Source organism: Rhinopithecus bieti, unplaced genomic scaffold (genome assembly GCF_001698545.2).
Source record: "Rhinopithecus bieti isolate Rb0 unplaced genomic scaffold, ASM169854v2 scaffold_11488, whole genome shotgun sequence".
NCBI lineage: Eukaryota > Metazoa > Chordata > Mammalia > Primates > Cercopithecidae > Rhinopithecus > Rhinopithecus bieti.
In genome coordinates this window covers 255,636-266,479 of record NW_016806879.1, presented here as the reverse complement: position 1 = coordinate 266,479, position 10,844 = coordinate 255,636, and the positions used below count along the sequence as shown (strand labels likewise).

General features: G+C 52.7%; 1 protein-coding gene across 1 annotated transcript; it reads right to left on the bottom strand.

The window, feature by feature from the left end:
* Positions 1–1,545: 1,545 nt before the first annotated feature.
* On the bottom strand, positions 1,546–10,771 carry MTA2 (metastasis associated 1 family member 2). The gene is made up of 18 exons (XM_017878377.1): positions 10,062–10,771; positions 9,258–9,325; positions 8,796–8,889; positions 7,141–7,258; positions 6,946–7,009; positions 6,643–6,760; positions 5,915–6,017; positions 5,622–5,721; positions 4,940–5,128; positions 4,773–4,847; positions 4,602–4,660; positions 4,341–4,438; positions 4,083–4,222; positions 3,594–3,822; positions 3,311–3,400; positions 2,841–2,959; positions 2,584–2,732; positions 1,546–2,358 (listed from the first exon to the last, which is right to left on the bottom strand). The coding sequence occupies exons 1-18, from the start codon at positions 10,087–10,089 to the stop codon at positions 2,193–2,195; spliced, it is 2,007 nt and encodes a 668-aa protein (XP_017733866.1). The 5' UTR covers positions 10,090–10,771; the 3' UTR covers positions 1,546–2,192.
* Between the last annotated feature and the right edge of the window lie 73 nt (positions 10,772–10,844).

The following is a 10,844-nucleotide window of genomic DNA, read 5'->3' as shown; positions in this document are numbered from 1 at the left end:
GGAAACCAAGCTTCTTCGACTCCGGGTTCCGTTCCTCGCGGCTATCTAGTCCCCCGCCCTTTTTAGGAAAAGCCGCGCGTTACGATGCTTATCTGCATGCGGTAAGCCGATTGGTGTGCTTTAAGGAGTTCAGGCGTTGATTGGCCCAAAGCGTCGTGAATATTTATGACAGCAGCCACAAAGGCTGGCGCCGGGTAGCGTCTAGCTGCAGCTCCTTCACCCTGCAGTAGACACCCTTGTGTCTGTACCCTCGACCCTTATTTACCCGACGAATAAAGGCAGAGGATCGGCGGCTTCCAATCCTTTGCCCCACGGAACCCAGACCTGTTACTGGACTTCCAACCTTTTCAGGGCTGTTACTCCCTCCCTCCACCCCCTGTCCTCTCGCAAAACGGATGTTCTGCGACTGCTTCTAGCCCTGGTTGGGGAGCTCTGCCACCACCGGGCACCTTCCGGACTCCACAAGGTCCCTGGAGCCAGGCCCACTCCTTCCGCAGTAGTGGGCTGCATGGTGTACTCCCGAGGCGCCAGGGCCACTGGCGCACCTCAGAGCAGTGCGACAAGACAAAACCGAGTACCGATAACTGAGTGAAGACACTGGAGGGAGCGAATGCTGTCAACCCCCACCTAGTATAATTGTCAGTTCCTCCCAACACCGCCGAGGTGTAGGCTCAGTACAGGGAGGGACGACAGGAGCTGGGGATGCCCTAGGGACAGGGATCATAACGAAGTGGAGAGGACTTTCAGATGGGCTCAGCCCACAGCTTTGAATGGCGCAAAGAGCCATGGACCTAAGGCAGACACCAAGGTCTTTGACTTTGAGCAAGTCACAACTGCTGAGGCTGTTCCCCATCTCTAAAGGAAGTGCCCAAGGAGCACACAGTAGGCTGAACTTCTTGTTCTCTCCTAAGGTGTTCCTTCTAATGGGCCCAGCTCAGGCATCTGATCTCAGTGTCCCAAACCTTTCAGGCAGGAAACGGTGCTACAGTGGATCAAGGCAGTTGCTGAGACTGGCCTTGAGGATCCTGACGCAGCAGGCTGTACACATACACCTAGAGGTGCTCAGGTGGTTCAGTGCTAGAATTCTTGTCTGCCAAATACACCACACAGCTAGGTGAGAGGATCCTCCTATAACCCCCATCACCACCACCAAGGTGGTATACATGTTACCCTGGCTGCTAGCAACTTCCAGAATTCCTTAAGTAAAAGGGAGATGGGAGTAAGAGGTGGGAAACAGAGGAAGAAACACTCCCATTCCCCTTTCCTATGGAGGGCACCAGTCATCCAGAAAGCTCATCTCAACTCCTTTGAAGGAATCTGGGCCAAGATGGTGCTTGGGCTCCATCACCACTGGGAGCTGGGGAGCAGTTTGGATCCCACAAGAAGGCTAGCTGGAGCAAGCCGCCTCGGTCCAGGCTGCGTATCTCATAAAGCTGTTCCCAAGGCAAGAACCATCTGTACCTCCTTTGTTGTCCTTTGTCCTTTATTTTCCCTGTCAAAGACACCCCCAACACACACCCATGGCAAAGAACAGCTGAGCCAGGAGAAGCTGAAGAAAACAGCTTTTTATTTGTTACTATAAGAACCAATTACAGAATCCGAGGTTAAAAAAACGGACAAAAGATCTTTATTTCTGAGAACTGGCGTACAAAAGGCGGAGGGGGAGGGGAGGGAAGGAAAGAGCGAGCGTGGCCTGGGGTTGATGCCAGCTTAGGGGCCTCAAACTCCAATTAGGATAGTCCGGACACCGGACAGAAAGAGAAACCCCCAATTAGGAAAAAAAAAAAAAGACATGGCAGTGCACGCCCCCCTCCCCCAACCAGGTACCACCACCTGTTATCTATTTACTCTTCCCCTCCCCATCCCCTTTCACAAAGGGAGGCAAAATTTTTAAAAAATTAAAAAACCCTCCCCCCAAAACTGTCCAAGACATCTGTGGGTCCTACCCCCCAAAACAGGCTAGGTTCCCACATGGGCCAAGTTCCTGCAGTCTGTCCTCCATCAGCAAGCATGGAGGCATGAGACAAGTCTCGAGGTTGTAACACCAGAGGGCGCCCAACCCCTCCAGGGACGCACACTCACTTGCTCTCTTCCTTACTCCTCACTCCCTTTGACACGAAAGGGAAGGGAGGTTTGGGTGCCCTGGGCATCCACCCTCTACCTCTCAACCCACCTCCCTCCCCCACAGGTGCTCAATCCTCCAGGACAATAGGCTCATTAGTGCTGGCAGGATGTGAGGGTGCAGGTAGAGGGACAGGGGGCCGCACTGCCATCAGCGTTGGCTTCACCTTCAGGGGTAGGTTGGGTCGGCGGGCAGCTCGCCGCATTTCCAGATGGGTCAGAGCCTTCCTTAGGGCCCTGGCCAGAAAGAGCAAGTGAGAAACAGAAAAGGCTTAGAGAACACTAAGCCGTCCAGGTGAAGCCCCACATTCCACACTGCAATTCTGCCTTCTGGCCCATTCTTTTCTGGCATCCCCATCCTTCATCCACAACCTTCCTAGAGCTCTTGCTCTGAAATTCCTACTCCCCACACTCACCAGCCTGGACTGTCCCTCTCACCCCCTCCCACAGTAGACTCCCTACCTGGTATCCTTTGTGGCCACAAACACCACAGGATTGGGGGCATCAGCAGGGTTTAGTTTCTGACGCTTGGCGGCTGGCTGTGAGCTTGAACGAATCCCTGAAGCCAGAGGCCTTCCATTGGCAGAGAAAGGAACCCCTGCCCCTGCCATCTGGAAAAGAGGTAGGATGGCACAATGAGGGAAGGGACCCTCTCAGACTCCTACGAGAAACAAAAGCCCACCCAACTCAGCTTGGCCCACCCCTTTCTGTCAACTCACAGTCTCATAGGCCCGTTTCACCATAATGCCCCCCAGTCCCCGGTTCTGAGACAGCTGGTTTCTGTTGATCGGTGTCTTGGTACCCCGAGGTGTTTTTGGTTTCAGGGGTGCCTGGGCCACTGGAAAAAAAGTAATAGAAAACTTTCACACCTTTTCTTCCCTACGCAGTTCCCCTTTGTTACTTCCATCTCTTCCCTGGACCAGCAGTTTACCTGGGCATCCCCAAAAGTAGCAATGGGAAAAGGTTCTGGCAAGCTATCACTAGTATTTCAAATATCAGTATGACCTTATCAAATCAGTACAGTAATACTGAATAGTTTACAAAAAAAATTATTAAACAACAAAAGTACAGTTTGTTAAACTAAATCTCTGAGGACACTATGGGGAAGAAGAAAACAAGGGGAGAGATGATGTCGGAGAGGGAACGGACTGGGAGCCTGATGCCACCTTCACTGGTCCTCATCCCATACCCAGATCTTTGACGATAGTTGCCAGGGGCAGCCGCACCAGAGGGTGAATCTTCAATGGAGTCTTGGCGGCCTTAGGAAGTCGAATGGAGCCTGGAGAACAAAGATGAAAGCTTCTGAAGGGCTTCACTATTCAGGTCTCCTCTGAGGCCAGAAGCCAAGTCTAATCTTTAAAAAATTACCTGTGGCCTACTATGCCTCCTGTTATTAAACATCCAGAGAAACAATCGTCTCTGACCAGAGCAACCCTAAACCCACCACCAGCCCCATCACTCCCTGCCCTTACACTCTGCTTTGATGGCATTGGCATTGATAGGAGCATACGGCCGTCGGGCAGCCCTCCTTGGCTGTAATAGGTCCCTGCACATGCGTCTGGCAAGACGGGTCAGTTTCGTGGTCTGAAGCAGGAAAGTTTGCCTGTTCTTAGCCAGTAGCTTGGCCCGGTTGGCGCTGGTTGTATAAGGGGAGAGACTTTGAGCTTCAGGTCTGGACAAATGACCCCTCGAGTGTGGCTCCTAGAAGAAGAGCATAGGAAAGAGAGAGAGCAGAAATCAGCATTGAGGCTCCCTTCTTTCTTCCATTCCCTGCAGAGGACAATTTATTCCTACCTAATCTCTTTACTGACCTCTTGGCCTATATGTCTCCCCAACCAGCATCAAGCACCCCCTGCCCATCAAACCATCACCATATAAAGAGTTGGATATTCTGGCCCTCACCTAAGGTCACATCAATATGCTTACTGCTCTCCCCTGCTTTTCCCCCCACTGATCCTTACCGTGGTACCCCGAGTGGCTCCCTCAAGCTGAGTTGGAGTCTTCAGTCCCCCATATTTCTTCCAATAGATCCAACAGGAAGCACAGAGGCGGCATTGCATGTTAGGTGGGCCCCAGGCATACCACTGAGCAGACTGTGTGGCTGTAGAGCATGGAGAGGAGGGGGACAGGGAAGAAGCATGCTACCTGAGCCCCACAGATTCTTGAGCCACAGCAGGCCTTCCACCCATCCCCACCATCCCAGTGCCCCCATAACTCACTGTGGCAACTCTCACAAGTCAGGCCCTTCTGAAATCCAGCCCCATTCATGCCAGGTTTTGAACCCACGGAAATGATCTGGTTAGGGTTTGGCTTAGTGCTAAAGCGAGGAGAAGGGAAAAACCAAGCAACTGGTCAAGGAAAAGAATCAATTTCCATTCTCAATATGACCCTACCTCCTGCCCACCCCCAATCACTGAGGAAGGCACAAGTTAGGGGAAGGGAAGGAAAACACTCTGGTCTCCCCTAACCACTACACTTACTAGGTAGGGATGTAGACCTGTTTCAGTTTGCTGTCTGCTTCAGCAGCTTTCAATCTTTTCTGTAAGAAGGAAAAAAGAAAGAGAAGGATCAGAGCAGGGAGAGTATAATCAACTTCGAAGGCAGAGGTCAGCAGGTAGCCTATGGTCCACCCTCCCCAGCCCAGATGATACCTGCTGAATATACCGGTCTGTGGTTTTCCACATGTAATAAAACTGGACTATGCTGGCGAGTGACTTCCAGGGTAGCTAAGGGACAGAGGGAGAAGAATGAGCAGGCATCTGGCCCCACATCCTGGTTCCCTCACCTGTCACCTCTCCTCCTAGCGTAATCCACTTACAAAATCCTGGCGAATGTCGTTGAAGTCCTTCCCATACTTCTCTAGGGCCTCCTCAAATAGCATGGCCTCTGAGGCTGACCATTCCTCCATCTCATCCCGACACAGCACCGGGCCGCCCTGGGGTACCAGGGTCGACATGGCCTTAGCCAGGTCATAGCCGTTCCTTTGCAAGGTATCCATGGCGTGAAACTACGGGGAAGATGGAGAGCAACTGAGGACCTGAAACTTTTGGCACCACTCCCTTCCTGCTCCTTAAAACACTCCCACTCCCGGCCAGGCACGGTGGCTCACACCCATAAAACCACCAATTTGGGAGGCCGAGGCGGGCAGATCACAAGGTCAGGAGATCGAGATCATCCTGGCTAAAATGGTGAAACCCCGTCTCTACTAAAAATACAAAAAATTAGCCAGGCGTGGTGGCGGATACCTGTAGTCCCAGCTACTCCGGAGGCTGAGACAGGAGAATGGTGTGAACCCAGGAGGCGGAGCTTGCAGTGAGCTGAGATCGCGCCACTGCACTCCAGCCTGGGCGACAGAGCGAGACTCCGTCTCAAAACAAACAAACAAACAAACAAAAAAAAACCACTCCCATTCCCTCAGAGATACCCTCCTCTCCTGTCCCTAGGCTCTGCAAGTCCCCAAAAAGCCCAGCCTGCCCAACTACCCACCAACTTCTGCTCACCAGGGTGATATCTCGGGAGGCAGCAGCTGCACTCATGTGCAAGCTTGGTTGCCGAATGGAGCTGCTGCAATCTAGAGCTCTTGCAAAGGTTCCCACAGCTCTAAGGGAGAAATTGAGAAGTCAAAAGCCAAAGAATGAAGAAAGCCCAAGTGGGCTGGGAAACTAAGCCAGAAGAGAAAGGAGGAAAATATCTATGCCAATGAAAGAAATAAAGTCCACCTCTAAGAACCATGGGACTCAGAACAATGTCCACACCTCCCCCAGCCCATCTTCCCTATCCACCCACCCCTCACCGGGCCACCACGAGAAACTGGTCGATCTGCCGGTCTGTGAGAGGGTTGTCTGGGTCCCAGACCTTCATCTCCATCTTCTGTTGGTTCCGATTATCAGATTCTCCTGGGGAACAGAACAATGGCAACCACAGAGAGAGGGCAGGGGGAAATAGTTGGTGTCTTTTCATTCACAATAGCACTTCCTCCTTCCTCTTCTTCTGCTTGGATTCTGTCAACTCTCCGACTTCTCTTCCCAACTGTTCCCATTTGCCCTTTCCCGGTTCCTACAGTCCCATTCTGTCAGGGTCATGGCAGAGAGCCCTGCAGACTGTGCACTACACAACCCCAGGTGACACCATTCACAGAGACTATAACATTAAAGTGCCCCTTGGGGCCGGGCGTGGTGGCTCACGCCTGTAATCCCAGCACTTTGGGAGGCCAAGGCCGGCGGATCATGAGGTCAGGAGATCGAGACCATCCTGGCTAACACAGTGAAACCCCGTCTCCACTAAAAATACAAAAAAATTAGCCAGGCGTTGTGGCGGGAGCCTATAGTCCCAGCTACTCGGGAGGCTGAGACAAGAATGGCATGAACCTGGGAGGCGGAGCTTGCAGTGAGCTGAGATCACACCACTGCCCTCCAACCTGGGCAGCAGAGCGAGACCCCATCGCAAAAAAAATTACAAAAAATAAAGTGCCCCTTAGAATTAGATAACTTAGTAGCCATACAGTCTTCTCCTGTTGCTTACCCTCTGCCAAGCGATCTGGGATCTCAGCTTGATATTTGCAACCAACTCTAATCTCGCCCTGATCAGCCAGAAGTGTCTTCTGCACAGGGTCAAACACCAGTGAGTAAAAAAAGCAGTCCTGGAGTTGGGGAGAGACAAGGTAAGCAGGGCAGCAATCCACATAGGCGGCAGGGAGGGAGGTGTATCTCAGTTTCCATGACCGGCAGTCTGGCAACCCGGTACCTCATCATTGTCCTCCTTTCCCCCTCCCTTTTGTGAGCAATACCCATTCCCCTCCCTCTTCTCTCAACATCTCTTTCTCACCTCCTTTTCCAGGTACTGGCTCAAGATATCTGTCTCATTCAAGAGGGTCACACTGCATTTCCCCCTATAGGAGACAGATCAGAAAACCCCAGTGAGCCCCACTCTCCCTCCCCACAGCATCTCTGAATACCACCTCCTTCTCTCCATCTTCTACATAAGTGCACGCAGGCTATTCTGGCCCCAGTTGTCCAGTACCTTATGTGGGTGGCTGGTAATGATTCAAACTGCCGAGAAAGAAAAAGTTCCCGGTGCTTCAGTTGATGGCGCTGCTGCTCAGACACCCCTGGCTGCTTTGATTCCTCTTCAAACTCCCCTGGGAGATTAAGGAGGAAGAAACCAAGTCAGAAATGGATCCAGCAAGACACCACCCTGGAAACTCTAACTCAGGGAAAATATTTCCTATCTTGGCTGTTTTTTTCTCACATTTCCCAGGTGTCTGCCTTCTATACCTTTATCCTACCAGCTTTCCTTCTTAGCTGTATACCCCATCATAGATGCTCCCAACTCTATCAGTAATGCTCTTAGGGAAGAACTGCTGAGAGTACGAAGAATGCTGTAGACATACATCACTACCCAGCTGCCAATGCTCAGACACCAAAGTCCACAACAGGCCAGCAAGAACATTACATTTGTCTCTTGCTAAACCAGCCTGAAGTCCAGGAACCCAGTAAGATAAAAAAAATACCACACAAGACTGTGTTTACCAGTTCTTTTCAATTTCAGGAGACTCTTTGCTCTAAAACATCAGACGCGGCCCTAACTATCCCTCATTCTCTACTTGGCTAATAATAGTTCCTAGGGTTTTCAAGGACAACACCTCTCAAGCCAGTGCCAATACCTTCCTCCTGAAAGAGCTGCAGCTTGCCCTGAAACCTAGTGGAAGGGGTTAACCTGGCTAGGCGCCAACCAAAGTGGGAGGGGGCAGAAAAGCCTCAGGCCCAGGCTCATTGGTGCATTGTTCCCAACCTCAGGGAGAAGGGGGGGTTGTGCAGTAGGCTCCACCCCTCGCTTGTGTGCTCCGGAAACCCTGTGCTAAGGCAAGGGGGACCACACCCCCAACACCCCTTCTGATTGGACAAGGCCAAGGTCAGCCCCTGCCAGATGGGGCTGGAAACCCTAAAGGGCCAGGGAACTTGGTAAGCCTGGCTCCTCTTTAACCCCTTCTCACCCAGAGTAGTCTGAAAAAGGAAAATGATTTAGAAAGGTGGAACAAAAGGAAGGAAAAAGAAAACCAAAGCAGGAAAGGAAAAGAAGCTAAGGAAAATATGTTTTTTTTTTTAAAAAGAAAATGAGACCTTAAAGAGAATGAAAATAGAGCAAAATGAAAAGGGAAAGATGTAAAATGGAGGGGGGCAGTCGGGGAAATGGGCGAGGTGAGAAATTACAAAGTGCAAGAAAACTTTCAGCCATCTTCTAACTTCCAGGTATTCTCACCACCTTGTTTGTGATTACAAAATAAGCCTGCTTCTCTGTTATGCGGGCTTCTCAGTACAATCTCTTCCTCTTCACCTTGACCTTCAGTCACCACCTACTGCCCCAATGTATCCCAAACTGCCCCCCTTTAGAAAAGCATTCTGTTTCTCTAAACCCCGTCTTCATCCCCTAAATAAACCTTATCGTCTCTCTCCTATTCTCATACACAAACCATATTATGGCTTTCCTTATCACAATCTCTCCACTCTGCTTCCAACCCCAACGTGTAAAAACAGGTCTCCCTCCTCAGGCCAGGCATTTCCCACCCCCAAACTCACACCTCTGCCTTGGGCATGCTACCAGGGGAAATACCTGCAGGGACATGCCCAGGCCTCAGATCATGGGGAGGGGGAAAAGAAAGGGATGAAGATACTCACTGGCATTACTATCAGCCAAGCTGTTGAGGCTACTAGAAATGTCCCTGCGCCGGAAAAGACAGACGACCTTTGCCTCCACATTTCCATTTGCAGTCTAAGGGGAGAAAAAAAACAAAAACAAAAACAAAACAACGTAGCAATGAAAATTGATCATCTAGGAACAGAAATACACAAAGAAACAAATAACAGTAAGTTTCAGAGGGACCTAAATTAAAAAGCCCAAGAAAATATGAGTAAAGACTTACATTCAAGGACAGACTTCCAAATCCCTTTCCTTTGCCCCCGAGAGACAGAATAGTCAAGTTCCTGCTAAGCTCTCAATAGCCTTTCCTGAATACATCCAATGAATGAATGAATGAATATGAATGGGTACTTAGTATAGGGTCCTCTCTTCCACCTGAAGTTAGAAACCTCAGAAAAGATCACTGAGGGAGGGAGGAAGAGGGATTCTGCTCCACTCACCTTGTTGAGTTCCTCAATCCGTCTAACCAGGTAAGGATTGCTGGAGGAGTTCTCAAAATAGACGTAATCTGTAAGGGAAGGGAGGGGGGAGAACCACGAAGATCAGAGGAGATGGGAGAGACGCAGGGGACCAGAGTAGGAGAGAAAGTTGGCCTGAGTGGATTAAAAGAAGGTAAGGATTCAGGCAGAGAGAGCGCTGAGATGTAAAAGTGTAAAGACTAAGAGAAAATAAGGATATCCCCCACCCCCACCGCACCTAGTTCTAAAATCAGATCCATTACTCAAAAGTGAGCCTTAAGGAACAGGCAAGAAGCAGGGGTTCCCCTGCAGTCCCCACAACTCAGCGACGAGTTGCACCTCAGTCGCGGCGAAGTAATTGTTCGCTCTAGCGCAGGGCCCCCACCTTTTCGAACTGAGGCGCACAATAACGCCTGGGAAGAGGAAACCTCCGGGCGGATCCTCCGCGGTGGCAAAGCTGTCGCCCCAGCCCCTCGCGTTCCCTCCCCACCCTGTCAGCTCCTTCGGAACCGGTTTCCGAAGCCCACTCCGTGCCCCGGGGAGCCCCCGACGCAGCCCTGAAAGTGCCGTCGGGGTTGCCCGCAGCTTCTCTCCAGGAGTCTCGGCGCCCTGCCGCGTCGCGGTTTCCCGCACCCTAGCTCCTCGTCTCCCGGTTCCGGTTCCGGTCCGCGCTCCGGTCCATGCCGCCCCATACGCTGCGCCTCGCGCCACCCGGTGTCGAGCCCCTCCAGTCCCGACCCCAACCTCTCCCGCCCCGGACCCCGTACCCCTGCGCCCGGTACTCACCTCCCACCCGGTACATGTTGGCCGCCATGGCCGTTCCCGCCGCCGCCTCCGGCCGCACAAAGGGGTCCGGGAGGCTCGCGGGGGCAGGGCTCGGCTAGAGGCAAAGCCCCGAACGGTGGGCTGGCGCTTCGAGGGAGTCTCACTGGGGCCCGCGCAGCCGGCACCTCCGCTGCCTCAGCCGTCGCGGTTCATCCCGGCCCGCGCTGTCGCCGCCGCAGCTATCGCCTCACTCCCGGGACGCTGAGGCTGGCCCCGGTCCGCTCGGCTTCTTCCGGAACGAGCTCGGCTCCTGCCAGGCGAGAGCCAGGCTGCAGCTACCCCCACCCGCGCCGAGTCCCACTAGTCGTTGGGCTCTGCCGGCCTTAGGGAATGCTTGCCCGGCCCGCCTCAGGGTTCGCCTCCTTCCGGAACACCTTCGGCCGATCCGGAGAACAAGGCCCACTGCTCGGCTCAGGTCGGAGAGCGAGACCCCGCAGATCGGCTACTTCCGGAAGAAGTTCGGCTCCTGTCGGCCAACCGCTCGGCTATTTCCGTTGCAGCTCGGCCCCCCCCCCACCCCTTTTTCCGAGGGCGGGAGAGGAGTGGGGCTTAACTCTGTCCTCGCTGGAGCCCTGCAGCTCCTCCTCCCGCCCCGAAGACTCGCGCGCCTTAGCGCTTCGCCAGGTTATTTGCAAGCGATTTTGCCTGTTATTTGCATAAATGGTCTACGCTCCGTTGCCCTTTCCGCACGCCTCTTTTCCTTCGTCCCCACCCCACAGGGCCCCGGAGGCACCCAGCAGCGCC

Excerpts from the sequence above, each read along its gene's own strand:
- MTA2 (XM_017878377.1), bottom strand. The coding sequence starts at position 10,089 with ATGGCGGCCAACATGTACCGGGTGGGAG. Across the intron at positions 4,223-4,340 it reads GACTTGTGAGAGTTGCCACA|CCACACAGTCTGCTCAGTGG; the intron begins GTGAGTTATGGG and ends CATGCTCTACAG. Across the intron at positions 2,960-3,310 it reads AACTATCGTCAAAGATCTGG|TGGCCCAGGCACCCCTGAAA; the intron begins GTATGGGATGAG and ends CTTTTTTTCCAG.